Source organism: Amblyraja radiata, unplaced genomic scaffold, assembly GCF_010909765.2.
Source record: "Amblyraja radiata isolate CabotCenter1 unplaced genomic scaffold, sAmbRad1.1.pri scaffold_621_ctg1, whole genome shotgun sequence".
Taxonomy (NCBI): Eukaryota; Metazoa; Chordata; class Chondrichthyes; order Rajiformes; family Rajidae; genus Amblyraja; species Amblyraja radiata.
The window spans coordinates 24495-46344 of NW_022630657.1; the positions used below are offsets into that span (position 1 = coordinate 24495).

Consider the following 21850-nt stretch of genomic DNA (forward strand, 5'->3'; position numbering starts at 1 on the left):
TTTGCAAGCTTCCCACAAGCTATCACTTCCCTTGAGAAACGTGGCGAAAACATTAGTCAATAACTTACAGGTTTTCAACAAAGTAACTGACGATATTCGTAAAGTTCCTGGCGATGGAGGCAAAGACATCCAAGGAAAATGTGAGAGTGATTTTAGCTAACAAAGATCTTGAAGAAATACAAAACATAGCTAAAGTTCTCAAAGGTAGTTGTAATGCCCAAGATGCCGACTTGAATATGGAGTCTGTAGCTTGTTTCGGGTATGCACCAGTGACCTCAGCTGGGGTAGAAAGTTTTTCACAAATGAAGCATATTCTGTCTGACAGACCGCATAGTTTAACACCAGATAATTTGAAATCAATGCTTGTAAATTATGTGCAACCAGTCATTTAATGTAGTGTGCCTTTATATTATCATTTTAAACCATATTTTGGTGGTGGAAATAAATGCATTTTTTGTGCCTTTTTTAATAATTTTATTTTACCTTTTTGCCTGCATGTTTCAGAGTTATTTTAGTGCCTAAACATGCTGGCTCTATTTATCATTAATGTTTTATTATTATTAATGTGTAGTGTTTTCTGAGTCATTCGTAACTGTCACTGTATAGAAACATAGACAATAGGTGCAGGAGTAGAGGCCATTCGGCCCTTCGAGCCTGCACCGCCATTCAATATGATCATGGCTGATCATCCAACTCAGTATCCTGTACCTGCCTTCTCTCCATAACCCCTGATCCCTTTAGCCACAAGGGCCACATCTAACTCCCTCTTAAATATAGCCAATGAACTGTGGCCTCAACTACCTTCTGTGGCAGAGAATTCCACAGATTCACCACTCTCTGTGTGTGGGAAAAAAAAAGTTTTTCTCATCTCGGTCCGAAAAGATTTCCCCCTTATCCTTAAACTGTGTGTGTGGCCCCTTGTTCTGGACTTCCCCAACATCGGGAACAATCTTCCTGCATCTAGCCTGTCCAACCCCTTAAGAATTTTGCAAGTTTCTATAAGATCCCCCCTCAATCTTCTAAATTCTAGCGAGTACAAGCCGAGTCTATCCAGTCTTTCTTCATATGAAAGTCCTGACATCCCAGGAATCAGTCTGGTGAACCTTCTCTGTACTCCCTCTGGCAAGAATGTCCTTCCTCAGATTAGGAGACCAAAACTGTACGCAATACTCCAGGTGTGGTCTCACCAAGACCCTGTACATCTGCAGTAGAACCTCCCTGCTCCTATACTCAAATCCTTTTGCAATGAATGCTAACATACCATTCGCCTTCTTCACTGCCTGCTGCACCTGCATGCCTACTTTTAATGACTGGTGTACCATGACACCCAGGTCTCGTTGCATCTCCCACAAGTATGTCATGTTGTTACTTGTGGGCGGAGCACCAAGGCAAATTCCTTGTATGTGAATACTTGGCCAATAAACTTGCTTTACTTGCTTACTGTCCTGGGTCTCCTCCATTGCCCGAGTGAGGTGACGCCCAAACTGGAGAAACAGCAGGGTCAAGACCCGACACGTCGCCTGTCCATTCCCCTCCAAAGTGCCAGTATAACGACAAAGGTTCACCTGCATCTCCTCCAACCTCATCTACTGCATCCGCTGCTCTAGATGTCAGCCGATCTACCTCGGTGAGACCAAGCTCAGGCTAGGCGATCGTTTCGCCGAACACCTCCGCTCGGTCCGCAAGAACCAACCTGACCTCCCGGTGGCTCAGCACTTCAACTCCCCCTCCCACTCCCCGTCCGACCTCTCTGTCCTGGGTCTCCTCCATGGCCAGAGCGAGCAACACCGGAAATTGGAGGAACAGCACCTCATATTCCGCTTGAGCAGCCTGCACCCTAGCAGCATGAACATTGAATTCTCCCAATTTTGTTAGCCCTTGCTGTCTCCTCCACTTCCTATCTCTCCCTCAGTCCTCAAACTCCTCCTCCTCCTTTTTCCTTTCTTCTCCCCGCCACCCCCCATCTGTCTGAAGAAGGGTTTCGGCCCGAAACGTTGCCTATTTCCTTCGCTCCATAGATGCTGCTGCACCCGCTCAGTTTCTCCAGCATTTTTGTGTACCTGCCAGTATAACTCAGCAGGTCGGCCATCGGTGGTGGGAAACGGATGGAGAAGTGTTCCTAATATAATTCCTCCTTGGCCCTGTCGAGGAGCAGACATTCAACAGTACCAGCATCTTCTCATTCATAGAAACATAGAAAGTAGGCCATTCGGCCCCTCGAGCCTGCACCGCCATTCAATATGATCATGGCTGATCATCCAACTCAGTATCCTGTACCTGCCTTCTCTCCATACCCCCTGATCCCTTTAGCCACAAGGGCCACATCTAACTCCCTCTTAAATATAGCCAATGAACTGTGGCCTCAACTACCTTCTGTGGCAGAGAATTCCACAGATTCACCACTCTCTGTGTGTGGAAAAAAAATGTTTTTCTCATCTCGGTCCGAAAAGATTTCCCCCTTATCCTTAAACTGTGTGTGTGGCCCCTTGTTCTGGACTTCCCCAACATCGGGAACAATCTTCCTGCATCTAGCCTGTCCAACCCCTTAAGAATTTTGTAAGTTTCTATAAGATCCCCCCTCAATCTCCTAAATTCTAGCGAGTACAAGCCGAGTCTATCCAGTCTTTCTTCATATGAAAGTCCTGACATCCCAGGAATCAGTCTGGTGAACCTTCTCTGTACTCCCTCTATGGCAAGAATGTCTTTCCTCCAAGACCATGTACAACTGCAGTAGAACCTCCCTGCTCCGATACTCAAATCCTCTATGGCAAGAATGTCTTTCCTCAGATTTGGAGACCAAAACTGTACGCAATACTCCAGGTGTGGTCTCACCAAGACCCCGTACAACTGCAGTAGAACCTCCCTGCTCCGATACTCAAATCCTCTATGGCAAGAATGTCTTTCCTCAGATTAGGAGACCAAAACTGTACGCAATACTCCAGGTGTGGTCTCACCAAGACCCTGTACAACTGCAGTAGAACCTCCCTGCTCCTGTACTCAAATCCTCTGCAGGAACTATACATCAGAAGGTGCAGATCCAGAGCTAGCTACATTATGGGAGACCCCTTCCACCCCAGTAACGGACTCTTCCAGCTGCTACTGTCAGGCAAACGCCTCCGCTGTCATGCTGTGAAAACGGAGAGGATGAGAAGGAGTTTCTACGCAGAGGCCATTAGAACTGTAAACTCCTATCTCACTAGGGGCTAACTGTACAGTACCGATTTACTGTTGGGTGATGTCTTTTTTAAATTGCTGTTTTTTCTTTTTTGACTCCCGCAAATAGTTAATATGTGAATATGTGATTCTGTTCAATTCTGTTTTGTAGTGGGGTTTTTTTTTGCACAATCCGCGAGCATTGCCCCTTTTCATTTCACTGCACATCTCGTATGTGTATGTGGCGAATAGACTTGACTTAGAGGGAGTGCAGAGAAGGTTCACCAGACTGATTCCTGGGATGGCAGGACTTTCATATGAAGAAAGACTGGATAGACTCGGCTTGTACTCGCTAGAATTTAGAAGATTGAGGGGGGATCTTATAGAAACTTGCAAAATTCTTAAGGGGTTGGACAGGCTAGATGCAGGAAGATTGTTCCCGATGTTGGGGAAGTCCAGAACAAGGGGCCACACACACAGTTTAAGGATAAGGGGGAAATCTTTTCGGACCGAGATGAGAAAAACATTTTTTTTTCACACACAGAGAGTGGTGAATCTGTGGAATTCTCTGCCATAGAGGATTTGAGTCTAGGAGCAGGGAGGTTCTACTGCAGTTGTACAGGGTCTTGGTGAGACCACACCTGGAGTATTGTGTACAGTTTTGGTCTCCTAATCTGAGGAAAGACATTCTTGCCATAGAGGATTTGAGTATAGGAGCAGGGAGGTTCTACTGCAGTTGTACAGGGTCTTGGTGAGACCACACCTGGAGTATTGCGTACAGTTTTGGTCTCCTAATCTGAGGAAGGACATTCTTGCCATAGAGGGAGTACAGAGAAGGTTCACCAGACTGATTCCTGGGATGGCAGGACTTTCATATGAAGAAAGACTGGATAGACTCGGCTTGTACTCGCTAGAATTTAGAAGATTGAGGGGGGATCTTATAGAAACGTACAAAATTCTTAAGGGGTTGGACAGGCTAGATGCAGGAAGATTGTTCCCGATGTTGGGGAAGTCCAGGACAAGGGGTCACAGTTTAGACACATAGAAACATAGGCAATAGGTGCAGGAGTGGAGGCCATTCGGCCCTTCGAGCCTACACCGCCATTCAATATGATCATGGCTGATCATCCAACTCAGTATCCTGTACCTGCCTTCTCTCCATACCCCCTGATCCCTTTAACCACATCTAACTCCCTCTTAAATATAGCCAATGAACTGTGGCCTCAACTACCTTCTGTGGCAGAGAATTCCACAGATTCACCACTCTCTGTGTAAAAGGATAAGGGGGAAATCTTTTAGGACCGAGATGAGAAAAACATTTTTTTTTCACACACAGAGAGTGTTGAATCTGTGGAATTCTCTGCCACAGAAGGTAGTTGAGGCCACAGTTCATTGGCTATATTTAAGAGGGAGTTAGATGTGGCCCTTGTGGCTAAAGGGATCAGGGGGTATGGAGAGAAGGCAGGTACAGGATACTGAGTTGGATGATCAGCCGTGATCATATTGAATTGCGGTGCAGGCTCGAAGGGCCGAATGGCCTCTACTCCTGCACCTATTTCCTATGTTTCTCCTGGTTCTGGACTCCCCCAACATCGGGAACATGTTTCCTGCCTCTAGCGTGTCCAATATATGTTTCAATGATATATACCCTCTCATCCTTCTAAACTCCACAGAGTGTACATGCCCAGCCGCTCCATTCTCTCAGCATATGACAGTCCCGCCATCCCGGGAATTAACCTGGTGAACCTACGCTGGGCTCCCTCAATAGCAAGAATGTCCTTCCTCAAATTAGGGGACCAAAACTGTACACAATACTCCAGGTGTGGTCTCACCAGGGCCCTGTACAACTGCAGAAGGACCTCTTTGCTCCTGTACTCAACTCCCCTTGTTATGAAGGCCAACAGGCCAAAACTGCACACAATACTCCAGGTGTGGTCTCACCAGGGCCCTGTACAACTGCAGAAGGACCTCTTTGCTCCTATATTCAACTCCTCTTGTTATAAAGGCCAACATGCCATTTGCTTTCTTTACTGCCTGCTGTACCTGCATGCTTACTTTCATAGACTGGTGTACAAGGACCCCCCAGATTCCGTTGTACTTCCCCTTTTCCCAGCTTTAGTTTAGTTCGGAGGCACAGTGAAAAGCTTTGTTGTGGCGTTCTCTCCAGTCGGTGGAAAGACTACACACGATCACAATCGAGCCGTCCACAGTGTACAGATACAGGACAAAGGGAGAGAAACATAGAAACATAGACAATAGGTGCAGGAGTAGAGGCCATTCGGCCCTTCGAGCCTGCACCATTCGCCATTCAATATGATCATGGCTGATCATCCAACTCAGTATCCTGTACCTGCCTTCTCTCCATACCCCCTGATCCCTTTAGCCACAAGGGCCACATCTAACTCCCTCTTAAATATAGCCAATGAACTGTGGCCTCAACTACCTTCTGTGGCAGAGAATTCCACAGATTCACCACTCTCTGTGTGTGAAAAAAAAATGTTTTTCTCATCTCGGTCCTAAAAGACTTCCCTCTTATCCTTAAACTGTGTGTGTGGCCCCTTGTTCTGGACTTCCCCAACATCGGGAACAATCTTCCTGCATCTAGCCTGTCCAACCCCTTAAGAATTTTGTAAGTTTCTATAAGATCCCCCCCTCAATCTTCTAAATTCTAGCGAGTACAAGCCGAGTCTATCCAGTCTTTCTTCATATGAAAGTCCTGACATCCCAGGAATCAGTCTGGTGAACCTTCTCTGTACTCCCTCTATGGCAAGAATGTCTTTCCTCAGATTAGGAGACCAAAACTGTACGCAATACTCCAGGTGTGGTCTCACCAAGACCCTGTACAACTGCAGTAGAACCTCCCTGCTCCTAGACTCAAATCCTTTTGCTATGAATGCTAACATACCATTGGCTTTCTTCACTGCCTGCTGCACCTGCATGCCTACTTTCAATGACTGGTGTACCATGACACCCAGGTCTCGTTGCATCTCCCCTTTTCCTAATCGGCCACCATTCAGATAATAGTCTACTTTCCTGTTTTTGCCACCAAAGTGGATAACCTCACATTTATCCACATTATACTGCATCTGCCATGCATTTGCCCACTCACCCAGCCTATCCAAGTCACCTTGCAGCCTCCTAGCATCCTCCTCACAGCTAACACTGCCCCCCAGCTTCGTGTCATCCCCAAACTTGGAGATGTTGCATTCAATTCCCTCGTCCAAATCATTAATATATATCGTAAATAGCTGGGGTCCCAGCACTGAGCCTTGCGGTACCCCACTAGTCACTGCCTGCCATTGTGAAAAGGACCCGTTTACTCCTACTCTTTGCTTCCTGTCTGCCAGCCAGTTCTCTATCCACATCAATACTGAACCCCCAATGCCGTGTGCTTTAAGTTTGTATACTAATCTCTTATGTGGGACCTTGTCGAAAGCCTTCTGGAAGTCCAGATATAACACATCCACTGGTTCTCCCTTATCCACTCTACTAGTTACATCCTCGAAAAATTCTATAAGATTCGTCAGACATGATTTACCTTTCGTAAATCCATGCTGACTTTGTCCAATGATTTCACCACTTTCCAAATGTGCTGCTATCCCATCCCATAGAGAGAGATACAGCGCGGAAACAGCCTACCATCCTCAAACAACCTCAAGTCCTCAAACAACTTCACTGGCTTCCCATCTCCCACCGGATCACCTACAAAATCCTGATCCTCACCTACAAAGCCCTCCACCATCTGCCCCCCCCCCCTGACCTCCTCTCCCCCTACCGACCCTCACGGTCCCTCAGATCCACATCAGCCGGTCTCCTCTCCATCCACAAGTCCAACCTCCGCAGTTTTGGGGACAGAGCCTTCTCCAGGGCAGCTCCCAGGCTCTGGAACTCCCTCCCCCAACTGATCCGCAATTCCCGTGTCCCTCACCATCTTCCAGTCCCGCCTCAAGACCCATCTCTTCACCTCTGCCTATCCTTAGCCCCACGTCCCCCTCCCTTTTCATCTGTGCATTAATTTGCCTCATATTGTGTTTTGTATTGAATTCTGTCTTTACTTTGTGTACTAGTCATGTCTCTACTATTTATTTCATTCCACTTACATGTTTTTCCTCTACCTGCTAAATTTTTGTAAGGTGTCCTTGAGACTCTTGAAAGGCGCCCATAAATAAAATGTATTATTATTATTATTATTAACTCCCCTTCCCAGATCTAGCTCGGCATTTATCTAGTTGGTGTCATGGGCCATTTTCCCCCAGATCTTCTCAAATGAATTCTCCTCGACTCTCAAGGAATCTGTCAGTTGCTCCATAGTAAAGATGCCTCCCACAATTTCTAACCCCTGTTCCTGTTTTGGACTTTTTACATGAAGCCACTGCCTGGTAATGGCCTCCTTCCCTAGTCACGCTGAACATCAATCACCCATTCACGCACTAGTTCTGTGTTTAGTTTGGCGATACATCGTGGACACAGGCCCTTCGGCCCACCGAGTCTGTGCCGACCAGCGATCGCCCTGCACACTCACTCTACCCTACACACACTAGGGAGTTTACAATTCCTACCGAAGCCAATTAACCTACAAACCCGCATCTCTGGGAACGATTTATAATTGCACCAGGCCAATTAACCTCCAAACCTGGAGTGTGGGAGGAAACTGGAGATCCCGGAGAAAGCCCACGACCGGTCCGTCGTAGAAACTCCGTACAGACAAGCGCCTGTAGTCGGATCTTGGATTCTTGGTCCTGCAAATGGAATTTAAACTGGAGGGGGTACCCCATCTCCCCCCTCCCCCACTCCTCTCTCCCCCTCCCCTCACCCCTCTCTCCTCCCCCTCTCCCTCTCCTCCTCGCACCCCCATCCCTTTCTCCCCCACCCCCCTTCCCTCTCTCCCTCCGCCCCCTTCCCCCTACCCCTCTGTCCCTCTTCCACCACTCTCCCTACCCCTCCCTCCCCACTCTTCCACTTCTCTCCCACCCCTCTCTCCCTCCGCCCCTTCCCCCCTACGTCCCTCTTCCACCACTCTCCCTTACCCCTCGCTCCCTACCCACTGTACCACTTCTCTCCCCCTTCCCCTCTCCCGCTCCCTTCCCTCTCTCCCTCTCTCCCTCCGCCCCTTCCCCCTCTGTCCCTCTTCCACTACTCCTGCACCTATTGTCCATAGACAATAGGTGCAGGAGTAGAGGCCATTCGGCCCTTCGAGCCTGCACCGCCATTCAATATGATCATGGCTGATCATCCAACTCAGTATCCTGTACCTGCCTTCTCTCCATACCCCCTGATCCCTTTAGCCACAAGCCCCATCCCCCCCCTCCACTCTTCCCCTCCCCTCCCTTCCCCACCCCTCTCTCCTCCCGTACCCCACCCCTCTCCTCCCCCTCTCCATCTCCCTTCCTCCTCCCTTCCCTCTCTCCCTCCGCCCCCTTCCCCCTACCCCTCTGTCCTTCTTCCACCACTCTCCCTACCCCTCCCTCCCTACCCACTGTACCACTTCTCTCCCCCCTTCCCCTTCCCCTCCCCCTCCCACTCTCTCCCCCTCCCTTCCCTCTCTCCCTCCGCCCCCTTCCCCCTACCCCTCTGTCCCTCTTCCACCACTCTCCCCTACCCCTCCCTCCCTACCCACTCTTCCACTTCTCTCCCCCCTTCCCCTCCCCCTCCCACTCTCTCCCACCCCCCCTCCCTCTCTCCCTCCGCCCCCTTCCCCTCTGTCCATCTTCCACCGCTCCCCCTACCCCTTCCCCCCTCCACTGTTCCCCTCCCCTCCATTCCCCACCCCTCTCCTCCCGTACCCCACCCCTCTCCTCCCCCTCTCCATCTCCCTTCCTCCTCCCTTCCCTCTCTCCCTCCGCCCCCTTCGCCCTACCCCTCTGTCCCTCTTCCACCACTCTCCCTACCCCTCCCTCCCCACTCTTCCACTTCTCTCCCTTACCCCACCCCTCTGCCTCTCCCACCCCTCCCATCCCCCTCCCTTCCCTCTCTCCCTCCACCCCCTTCCCCCTACGTCCCTCTTCCACCACTCTCCCCTACCCCTCCCTCCCTACCCACTGTTCCACTTCTCTTCCCCCTTCCTCTCCCCCTCCCACTCTCTGCCCCTCCCTTCCCTCTCTCCCTCCGCCCCCTTCCCCCTACCCCTCTTCCACCACTCTCCCTACCCCTCCCTCCCCACTCTTCCACTTCTCTCCCTTACCCCACCCCTCCCATCTCTCTCCCCCTCCCTCCCCTCACCCACCACCCCTTCCCCTGCCCCTCTGTCCCTCTTCCACCACTCCCCTTACCCCTCCCCACTCTTCCACTTCTCTCCCCCCCTCCCACTCTCCCCCCACCCCTTTCCCCCCCTCCACTCTTCCCCTCCCTCCACTCTTCCCCTCCCTCCCCTACCCCATCTCCCTCCTCCCCTCCATCCCCTCCTCCATCCCCCCGTACCCCACCCCTCTCCCCCACCCCTCTCTCCTCCCCCTCTCCCTCTCCCCGCCTGCAGTCATACACAATAACAATAAACAACAAAACACACACTCAACACAAATCAACATCCACCACAGTGAGTTCACCAGGCACCTCCTCACTGTGATGGAGGCAAAAGTCTTAAAGTCACTGTCGCTTCCCTCCTTGTTCTCCCCTCTGCGCTGAGGCGATCCAGGCCGAAGATGCCGCCCTCCAGTCCAGCGGACCTCCGTGGTGATGTTGCCGCCGCCTCAGCTCCGATCTCTGGCGCTGTGAGGCACCAGCTCTATCGCTGAGCCACCGTGTCCGCACGTTGAAAGACGCTTGCGCGGGTACTTGGAGGGGAAAGGTTCGGTGGGATATGGGCCAAACGCAGGAGAATGGGACTAGTTTGGATGGGGATCCGTCCTTGAATCAGTATGGATGAGATGGGCCGAAAGGCCTGCTTCCCTGCTCTTTGACTCTATGAGGCTGCGGTAAGTCTCCCCCACCACCTCACCAGAAAACATTGTGAAGAGTTTTAGGCCCAATATCTCATTGAAACATAGAAACATAGACAATAGGTGCAGGAGTAGAGGCCATTCGGCCCTTCGAGCCTGCACCGCCATTCAATATGATCACGGCTGATCATCCAACTCAGTATCCTGTACCTGCCTTCTCTCCATACCCCCTGATCCCTTTAGCCACAAGGGCCACATCTAACTCCCTCTTCGAGCCTGCACCATTCGCCATTCAATATGATCATGGCTGATCATCCAACTCAGTATCCTGTACCTGCCTTCTCTCCATACCCCCTGATCCCTTTAGCCACAAGGGCCACATCTAACTCCCTCTTAAATATAGCCAATGAACTGTGTGGCCTCAACTACCTTCTGTGGCAGAGAATTCCACAGATTCACCACTCTCTGTGTGTGGAAAAAAAATGTTTTTCTCATCTCGGTCCTAAAAGACTTCCCCCTTATCCTTAAATTGTGTGTGGCCCCTTGTTCTGGACTTCCCCAACATCGGGAACAATCTTCCTGCATCTAGCCTGTCCAACCCCTTAAGAATTTTGTACGTTTCTATAAGATCCCCCCCTCAATCTTCTAAATTCCAGCGAGTACAAGCCGAGTCTATCCAGTCTTTCTTCATATGAAAGTCCTGCCATCCCAGGAATCAGTCTGGTGAACCTTCTCCTTCTATGGCAAGAATGTGTTTCATACCGAATAGTGAAAGCCCTGGAAAGAGTGGACCTGGAGAGGATGTTTTGGTGAGAGGGTCTTGGTGAGACCACACCTGGAGTATTGCGTACAGTTTTGGTCTCCTAATCTGAGGAAAGACATTCTTGCCATAGAGGGAGTACAGAGAAGGTTCACCCCCCCTCCCCCACATACCCCCCACCCCCCTTCCCCCCCACATTCCCCCCTCCCCCCCACACCCACCCCCCCCCACATACCCCCCCTCCCCCCACACCTTCCCCCCCACATTCCCCCCTCCCCCCACACCTTCCCCCCCACATTCCCCCCTCCCCCCACCACACACATACCCCCCCTCCCCCCCACATACCCCCCCCCACCATACCCCCGCCACATACCCCCTCCCCCCACACCCCCCTCCCCCCACACCCCCCCCCCTCCCCCCACACACCCCCCCCCTCCCCCCCACACCACCCCCTCCCCCCCCCCCTCCCCCCTCCCCCCCCACACCCCCCCCCCCCCCCCCTCCCCCCCCCCACCCCCCCCCTCCCCCCCCACACACCCCCCTCCCCCCCACACACACCCCCCCTCCCCCCCCACACCCCCACACCCTCCCCCCCCACACCCCCCCCTCCCCCCCACACCATTTATTTATCCCCCCCACAACATTAAATTACTGTTGCACCTTATGCTGCGTGCTCAGCCCCCTGCTGTACTCACTCTATACCCATGACTGCGTAGCGAACCACAGTGCGAACTCCATCATCAAGTTCGCTGACGACACCACTATTGTGGGGCGTATCACTGATGGGGATGAGTCAGAGTACAGAAGAAAGATCGAGCAACTGTCCATATGGTGCCAGCGCAATAACCTGGCCCTCAACACCAGCAAAACCAAGGAACTGATTGTGTACTTTGGAAGGAGTAGGAGGGGGACCCACAGCCCCATTTATATCAACGGGTCGATGGTTGAAAGGGTCAAGAACTTCAAATTCCTGGGCGTGCACATCTCTGAAGATCTTTCCTGGTCCGAGAACACTAACGCAATTATCAAAAAAGCTCATCAGCGCCTCTACTTCCTGAGAAGATTACGGAGAGTCGGATTGTCAAGGAAGACTCTCTCTAACTTCTACAGGTGCACAGTCGAGAGCATGCTGACCGGTTGCATCGTGGCTTGGTTCGGCAATTTGAGCGCCCTGGAGAGGAAAAGACTACAAAAAGTAGTAAACACTGCCCAGTCCATCATCGGCTCCGACCTTCCTTCCATCGAGGGGATTTATCGCAGTCGCTGCCTCAAAAAGGCTGGCAGTATCATCAAAGACCCACACCATCCTGGCCACACACTCATCTCCCTGCTACCTTCAGGTAGAAGGTACAGGAGCCTGAAGACTGCAACAACCAGGTTCAGGAATAGCTACTTCCCCTCAGCCATCAGGCTATTAAACCTGGCTCGGACAAAACTCTGATTATTAACAACCACTTTCTGTTATTTGCACTTTACCAGTTTATTTATTCATGTGTGTATATATTTATATCATGGTATATGGACACATTTATCTGTTTTGTAGTAAATGCCTACTATTTTCTGTGTGCTTAAGCAAAGCAAGAATTTCATTGTCCTATACAGGGACACATGACAATAAACTCACTTGAACTTGAACTTGCTTGTAATACAGTGGCTTGCAAAAGTATTCATACCCCTTGAACTTTTCCACATTTTGTCACGTTACAACCATAAACGTAAATGTATTTTATTGGGATTTTATGTGATAGACCAACACAAAGTGGCGCATAATTGTGAAGTGGAAGGAAAATGATACATGGTTTTCACATTTTTTTACAAATAAAAAACTGAAAAGTGTGGCGTGCAAATGTATTCAGCCCCCCTTTACTCTGATACCCCTAAATAAAATCCAGTGCAACCAATTGCCTTCAGAAGTCACCTAATTAGTAAATAGAGTCCACTTGTGTGTAATCTAATCTCAGAATAAATACAGATGTTCTGTGACGGCCTCAGAGGTTTCTTAGAGAACATTAGTGACAAACAGCATCATGAAGCCCAAGGAACACACCAGACAGGTCAGGGATAAAGTTATGGGGAAGTTTAAAGCAGGGTTAGGTTATAAAAAAAATCCCAAGCTTTGAACATCTCACGGAGCACTGTTCAATCCATCATCCGAAAATGGAAATAGTATGGCACAACTGCAAACCTACCAAGACATGGCCGTCCACCTAAACTGACAGGCCGGGCAAGGAGAGCATTGATCAGAGAAGCAGCCAAGAGGCCCATGGTAACTCTGGAGGAGCTGCAGAGATCCACAGCTCAGGTGGGAGAATCTGTCCACAGGACAACTATTAGTCGTGCACTCCACAAATCGGGCCTTTATGGAAGAGTGGCAAGAAGAAAGCCATTGTTGGGAAAAAAAGCCATAAGAAGTCCCGTTTGCAGTTTGCCACAAGCCATGTGGGGGACACAGCAAACATGTGGAGGAAGGTGCTCTGGTCAGATGAGACCAAAATTGAAGTTTTTGGCCTAAATGCAAAACGCTATGTGTGGCGGAAAACTAACACTGCACATCACCCTGAACACACCATCCCCACTGTGAAACATGGTGGTGGCAGCATCATGCTGTGGGGATGCTTTTCTTCAGCAGGGACAGGGAAGCTGGTCAGAGTTGATGGGAAGATGGATGGAGCCAAATACAGGGCAATCTTGGAAGAAAACCTGTTAGAGTCTGCAAAAGACTTGAGACTGGGGCGGAGGTTCACCTTCCAGCAGGACAACGACCCTAAACATACAGCCAGAGCTACAATGGAATGGTTTAGATCAAAGCATATTCATGTGTTAGAATGGCCCAGTCAAAGTCCAGACCTAAATCCAATTGAGAATCTCTGGCAAGACTTGAAAATTGCTGTTCACAGACGCTCTCCGTCCAATCTGACTGAGCTTGAGCTATTTTGCAAAGAAGAATGGGCAAAGATTTCAGTCTCTAGATGTGCAAAGCTGGTAGAGACATACCCCAAAAGACTTGCAGCTGTAATTGCAGCGAAAGGTGGTTCTACAAAGTATTGACTCAGGGGGGCTGAATACTTTTGCACGCCACACTTTTCAGTTTTTTATTTGTAAAAAAATTTGAAAACCATGTATCATTTTCCTTCCACTTCACAATTATGCACCACTTTGTGTTGGTCTATCACATAAAATCCCAATAAAATACATTTACATTTGTGGTTGTAACATGACAAAATGTGGAAAAGTTCAAGGGGTATGAATACTTTTGCAAGCCACTGTAAGTCCATAAATGCAGACCACGTCTTTTGGAAGTGGTCTGCTTTGCCTGGTAGGAGGGGTCTCATATCTTCCAGGTGTAATGTTTCGAACATGTTTGAAATCCACATTTTTATTGTTGGTATAGGAGCGTTTTTCCAGAATATGAGTATAAGCTTTTTTTCCCCATTATTAGCCCGTAATTAAGTAAATTATTTTGAAACACGTTTAGTTCAGGGCTACCTTCCGTTGTTCCAAAAATAATCCATTCTGGTTTTGGTATGAGTTTTATTTTAAATAATTTTGTGAAGATTTCAAATATTTCGTTCCAGAATTTTTGGATTTTTATACAAAAAACAAAAGAGTGCGCTATGGTAGCTTCATGAGACTGACATTTATCACAAATGGGTGAGACGTTGGGGACAAGTTTATTTATTTTGTTTTTTGAATAGTATAGTCTATGTAATGTTTTGAATTGAATTAGAGTATGTCGTACGTTGATCGAGCATTTATGCACATATAGTAAGTGTTTATCCCAGCTCTCTTTTGAAATTTTTATAGCTAGTTCTTGTTCCCAGTCTCTTCTAATACCATCAGTTGTAGGTATTTCTATATTTAAAATAGTGTTGTATAAGTATGATATTAGGTTTGCTGATTCGGCCTTTGTCTTCATTGCTTCGTCCAGTAAGTCTGGAGGCATGTTATGATAGTCTTTTATATTTTTTCAGATAGTCACACAATTGAAGATATTTTAAATATTGATTATTTCTCAAATTATATTTCAGTTGTAATTGTTGAAATGATAATAAATTTCCAAATTCATACAAGTCTCCGAGCGTTTTGATTCCCATTCTTTCCCATTGTGTAAATGATTTATCTATAATTGAAGGTTTAAACGACGGGTTATTGACTATTGGTATTAAAAGAGATAGATTTCTTAATTTTAGATTCTGTTTTATTTGTTTCCAAGTTCTAATTGTGCTATGTATCATTGGATTTTTATTGTAATTTTTGTTATTCAGATTCATTGGTGAGAGGAGAGTCGCTCCTGTATTACACGGAGAGCAGTCCTCTCTCTCCATTACAATCCAGTCCACCTGCTGGGCAGAGTTGTCCAGCAGGTGAATCATATTTTTAATGATTCCAATCGACTGCCCAATTATAGTACATAAAGTTAGGGAGCGCTAGACCACCCATCTCTTTTGGTTTACTAAGGTGTGTTCTTTGTATTCTGTGGGATTTATAATCCCATACAAAATTTGTAATGTTTGAGTCCAATTTTTTGAAAAACCTTTTTGGAAGATATATAGGTATTGATTGGAATAAATATAGGATTTGTGGTAAAAAGATCATTTTTATGGCATTTATTCGACCTATTAAAGACATCGGGACCGTTTTCCAGAATTTGATTAGATTATTTAGTTTCTTAAGTAAGGGACTATAATTGGCATTAAACATAGCGTGATAGTTTCTAGTAATTTCAATTACCAAATACTTTTTCTGTGGCTATTTTAAAGGGGAATTTCAAGAGATGTGTTGAGTCTTTCGGTTTTATCGACATGATTTCACTTTTGTTCCAGTTTATTCTGTATCCTGAGAAAGATCCAAAGTCCTCAATTAGATTTAATATGTTTGGTATACTGATTTGGGGTTTTGTGATGTACAGTAGTACATCGTCCGCATATAAAGATATTATGTTATTTGAATATTTTGTATTATAACCGTAAATATCCGGGTGTGTTCTGATTTTTTCAGCTAAAGGTTCAATTACCAGAACGAATAACAGCGGTGATAATGAACATCCTTGTCTATTGCCCCTTGATAATTGGAATTTCGTAGATAGTATATTATTAGTTAATATTCTAGCCGTGGGTTTGTTATATAATAATTTTATCCATGCGATGAAGTTCTCTCCCATTTGAAATTTTTGCAATACTTTAAACATATCATCTCATTCTACTTGATCAAACGCTTTTTCTGCGTCCAATGAAATGATAGATAACTCTTGTTCTTGAGGTTTGTGTGAATGCATTATGTTAAGCAGGCGTCTCAGGTTATTAAATGAATGTCTCTTAGGTATAAATCCCGTTTGATCCTCGTTTATTAATTTGACTAACATATTGACTTAGTCTTCTAGCTAGTGTTTTCGCTAATATTTTTTGATCCGTATTTAACAGTGCAATAGCTCTATATGAGCCTGGTTCTTCTATATCTTTATCTTTTTTAAGTATTAATGTGATCGTTGATTCTGCTAGTGTTTCAGGTAAGATTTGTTCTTTAAAAGCGTATGTATACATTTTCTGTAGATGTGGTGTAACTATATCGTAAAAACATTTATAAAATTCATTACTGAATCCGTCTGGTCCTGGTGTTTTTCCATTCTTAAGTGTGTTTATTGTGTCTTCTATTTCCTTAGATGTAATTTGTGCTCCCAGTTCCTCTTGTTCCTTCAGTTCTAGTTTTGGAAGGTTACAATTGTCCAAAAATTCTGAAACTTTATTATTGTCTATTAGCGTTTTGGATGTGTATAAATTCTGGTAAAATTGAGCAAATCTTTTATTGATATCATTAGGTAGTGTTAATAATTCCCCTCTATCTGATTTAATCTTTAAAATTGCATGATCTTTTTCCCGTTTTTTCAGTTGGCGTGCCAAAAGTTTATGGGGTTTATTCCCAAATTCGAAATGTTCTTGTTTTGTAATTTGGAATAGTCTTATAACTTTCTCTGACAATAATTTATTTAGCTTAAATTTCAGTATTAAAATTTTATTATGTTTATCCATAGTTGGATCTTTAGCATTATCTATATCTAGTTGTCTGATTTGTTCTTCTAATTGTCTTTGTTCATTCTTATTCTTTTTGTTTTGAAAGGCTTGATACGAGATAATGACTCCTCTAATAAATGCTTTGAAGGATTCCCATAGTAAAGTGGGCGATATATCTGGTGTATCCTTTGTCTCAAAAAATAGATCCATCTGTTTTTTTAGATATATACTCCCTTGTGGGTCTTTTAAAATTTGCGAGTTAAACCTCCAGAACGATTTGTTCGTAGTCATTCCTTCTAATTTTAAAACGAAAGTTAGCGGGGAGTGATCTGAAATCGTATTGGTGTGATATTTAGGGTTCATAGTATAAGGGATTAGTTTTGTATCCACTAGGAAATAATCTATACGTGAATATGTTTTGTGTACCATTGAATAAAACGAGTATTCCCTTCCAGTCGGATTCGCGATCCTCCAAACGTCTGCTATATTTGTATTTTTTATATATGTATTTAAGAGTTCACTAGTTTTAGATTTCATATTGCCTCTTTGTTTTTGCCTCGATTTATCTAAGTACGGGTCTAAAACACAGTTGAAGTCTCCTCCAATTATAACATTTTGGTAGTTGAACTCTGCGATTGTATTCAAGATTTTATTGAAAAATTGAACACTGACTTCTCCAATTTCAGGTAGTCCCTGCTTTCTCCTCCCCTTCCCAGCTCTCCTTCAGCCCACTGTCTCCGCCTCTTCCTTTCTTCTTCCCCCCCCCCTCCCCCACATCAGTTTGAAGAAGGGTCTCGACCCAAAACGTCGCCTATTTCCTTTGCTCCATAGATGCTGCCTCACCCGCTGAGTTTCTCCAGCATTTTTGTCTACCTGGTGGAAAGCAAGGATGTAAGACTGCAAAGAGAAGTTGATCACCTATTAATTATGCCAAAAATGTAAAATGCGCATAAAACTATAGTGTCGCGAGTGTTTTGAAAATTTGCTAGCGATGTGAATCATTGAAACTTTGGGTTGTGTTAGTGTATTGTACAACATCCTGAATATAATGGCGTATTTGACAAACTCACCACCACTGTACGGGATATTCTTTGTGACTGCGCCGTGATTATAGAGAGAAGTGTAGATTGGTTACTTCTTACTAACCAATTGTAGTGCTTGTTAGTAGAAGCTCCGCCTACTATGCATTTATATTATCAGAAGTCTGCTTAAGTAATTAGCAAAGATACTAGAACGGAGCAAGATAGACCACTCCTGTAAATTCCAATGGACTGACGTGTAGGACGCAACGGAGCGTAACTTCCGCCATTTTAGTAAGCCTGCCCCGACTTCAGTTATGCCTCTCGCAGTGTAATCATCGTTGCGGGGGAACAAGTTGTGTTTACTATGTTTATAGTATCTTTGCTTGGTCACTATGTAATATTATGTTTATTGGTAATGAGTGTGAGTAGCTGCTAGTTACTGTAACACCATGCAGATGAATGCTGTGAGTGAGTGGACTTTAATAAACATGTGTTGTACATTGACGTGTATACGACTCGACTCATTACAAGCAGGACAGCACAAGAATGGACCATTCGGCCCACAATATTTGTGCATGAAAACATTTCAGTATCAGCTGAAGTTACCCACTCATCCATTCCTCTCCCTACCTTGTTCTCTAGCTCACTGAAATATCTCTCGTATGCTAGAACGAAGACGACATTCTCCACCGCCTCTTGAGTCGCCGCTTCCAGCTTCTTGCGGTAATGATTTGTTAATTCCAGCAGCTGCCAATCATCACACCTTTCCAGGAGCTCCGTCAGCGAAGACATTGGAGGAGCTGTGATGAATCAAAATAATGGAATTATCAAGGGTTGTCTGTTTTCCTCCACCCATAGCTGTCACCACCCCCACTCTGCTAAAAGGCAGACCACATGACGGAGATGAGGTGCTCCGATCAGCGGGTTGCTGTCAGGCCATGTGCCGGATCTACCCACACACTGCCCGGAGGGAGGGAAACCCGGCTGCCATCCTCGACTTGTCCTGACAATGGTCACCAGGCTGTTGCTGTAACTTATTCCCTGCGGCATCTAAACAATGCGCTAACTCACAACAATTGTCCCTCTCCCACTGTTCAATCCCACGGGTGCATTCTCTTCTTAGAAACATAGAAAATAGGTGCAGGAGTAGAGGCCATTCGGCCCTTCGAGCCTGCACCGCCATTCAATATGATCATGGCTGATCATCCAACTCAGTATCCTGTACCTGCCTTCTCTCCATACCCCCTGATCCCTTTAGCCACAAGGGCCACATCTAACTCCCTCTTAAATATAGCCAATGAACTGTGGCCTCAACTACCTTCTGCGGGAGAGAATTCCACAGATTCACCGCTCTCTGTGTGAAAAATGTTTTCCTCATCTCAGTCCGAAAAGATTTCCCCCTTATCCTTAAACTGTGACCCTTGATTCTGGATGGACACAATGTTGACACCTTTTGACACAATACACCGTTGCGACATTAAACGCAACTTATTCTCACACTTTAGCTTTAGCATTCAGAGTTCAGAGGCACAGTATGCAAACAGGCCCTTCGGCCCAGCGAGTCCATGCCAATCATCAATCGATCACCCGCTCACACTAGTTTTATGTTATCTCACATTCTGCATATTAGGGGCACATTTACAGAGGGCAATTGATGTTCATGCCAGCATGCCATAGATGGCGGCGCTGGCTTAACAGCTGCGGCCCACCTGCAGTCCGTCTGTTTTTTTTCTTTCGTTTTGTTCCTTGTCATGTTTTAGTTAATTTTGTTTTTATTAAGTTGTGTATGTGTGTGGGTGGGGTGGGAGAAACATGCTTTGGTCTCTTCCTTCGGGGGATGCGACTTTTTCTTCGGTCGTATTCCCCGTCCCCGTCTCCGTCTGCGCCGAGGCCTAATGGCGGAGCTGGCGGCATCGGAGCTGTGGCAGCGGCAGCGGCAGCGGTGACCCGACTCGGCCCTGGAGCTGTGGCGGCGGGAGCAGCAGAGCCCGACTCGGCCCTGGAGCTGTGGCGGCGGCAGCGGCAGCGGAGACCCGACTCGGCCCCGGAGCTGTAGCAGCGGCAGCAGCAGCGGAGACCCGACTCGGCCCTGGAGCTGTAGCAGCGGCAGCGGAGACCCGACTCGGCCCCGGAGCTGTAGCAGCGGCAGCAGCAGCGGAGACCCGACTCGGCCCTGGAGTTGTGGCGGCGGCAGCGGAGACCCGACTCGGCCCTGGAGCTGTAGCAGCGGCAGCGGAGACCCGACTCGGCCCTGGAGCTGTGACAGCGGCAGCGGAGACCCGACTCGGTCCTGGAGCTGTGGCGGCGGCAGCGGAGACCCGACTCGGCCCCGGAGCTGTAGCGGCGGCAGCAGCGGAGACCCGACTCGGCCCTGGAGCCCCCACCTCAGTATCCCATCCTAACAACCTGAACTAACAACTAACAACCTCTGTCTGTCTGTCTACTACATGTTGTAGTAGACCGACAGACAGAGGTTGTTAGTTGTTAGTTCAGGTTCACACCTGGCCCCTCGCCCGCTCTGTCTGTGTGTCTACTACACGTTGTTGTCATTATTCAAGATGATTTAAACTTCCCACCTGTGTTTATTCAGCCCATTTCCAGCGGGAATGTGAAGGTCGGCCGTGGAGAAGCGAACGAACTCCCAGTGACCGAGCGCGCGGGCGGGCGGGCGAGCGGCCGTTGGTGAAGAACCTTCTGGAAACGGCGGGAAACAACGGGCGGCAACGGCTGAGGGAGCGCGAGCGGGAGCGGCGACAGTTGGTGGCTGGGATCCCGGCGGCCATCTTGACTACTGGCAGGTCCAGTCCAGTCCAGTCCAGTCTCCCGTTGACGTCGATGCGGGGGTGAAGCCAGAGGCGGCCATCTTGACTACTGGCAGTCCGGGTGGAGCTGGAGCGCGAGCGCGAGCGGCGACAGTTGGTGGCTGGGATCCCGGCGGCCATCTTGACTCCCGGCAGCCAGTCATGACGTCAGTCAAGTCTCCCGTTGACGGCAACAGTGCGGTCTGTGTCCGCGCGCCCGCCCGCCCGCCCGGGAGCGATGGTCGACAGTCGGGGTGGGTGAGTGTGTGTGTGTGGGGTATGTGGGCGGGTGGATCAATCAATCAATCAATCAATCAATCAATCAATCAGCGACATCAGGGCAACAGCTGGAGGCCGAGCCTGAGGTCAGGAGCGGTTTAACAGCGGCGGCGGCGGCGGCAAATGTTCTCAGCGGCGGATGGACGGTGAAGGGGGGGCGGGGAGAAAGCGTCGGAGTCGGGAGGATAACGGGCGTCGAAAGCTGCAGCTTATCCGCCCGGGAGCGAGTGTAACACAGTTTATCCGCCCGGGAGCGAGTGTAATACAGCTTATCCGCCCGGGAGCGAGTGTAACACAGTTTATCCGCCCGGGAGCGAGTGTAACACAGTTTATCCGCCCGGGAGCGAGTGTAATACAGCTTATCCGCCCGGGAGCGAATGTAACACAGTTTATCCGCCCGGGAGCGAGTGTAACACAGTTTATCCGCCCGGGAGCGAGTGTAACACAGTTTTGTGGGGGGGGGGGGGGGGGGGGGGCGAGCACCTTGCGCCTGCTGTAAATTATCTGTCTTGCTTCACCTTCCCCAATAACACAGGAAGTTGTTGTTGTTTTATGTCCATATTATTCTGTCCTTAATATGGTGGTTTCTGTTGGGGGAGAGGAGAAGGGAGTGGGGAGAGGAGATGGTGGGGGGGGGGGAGAGAGGGGAGTAGATGGGGGGTAGGGGAGAGGAGAAGGGGCGCAGATAAAGAGAAGGAGGGGTGGGGAGAGGAGAGAGGAGGTGAGGGGGAGAGGAGAAGGGGGTGAGGGGGAGAGGAGAAGGGGGTGAGGGGGAGAGGAGAAGGGGGGAGGGGGAGAGGAGAAGGGGGCGGGTAAAGAGAACGGGGGTGGGGAGAGAGGAGAGGGGGGTGAGAGGAGGGGACCAGATAGGGAGGGGGTAGAGAGGGGATACAGCACGTCTCCGTTGCTCTGTATCTTTGCCTATAATCACCATCACTGGATGTCACAAACG

General features: G+C 48.1%; 1 protein-coding gene across 1 annotated transcript in view; it reads left to right on the plus strand.

Annotated features, from left to right (window-relative positions):
• LOC116970188 (zinc finger protein 239-like) overlaps positions 1-20785 on the plus strand; it is a 37161-nt gene extending 16376 nt beyond the window's left edge. The window contains exons 2-3 of the mRNA XM_033016894.1: positions 20464-20612; positions 20697-20785. Of these exons, the coding sequence (XP_032872785.1) occupies positions 20464-20612; positions 20697-20785 (238 nt within the window). The remainder of the gene's footprint in view (positions 1-20463; positions 20613-20696) is intronic.
• Positions 20786-21850: the final 1065 nt, after the last annotated feature.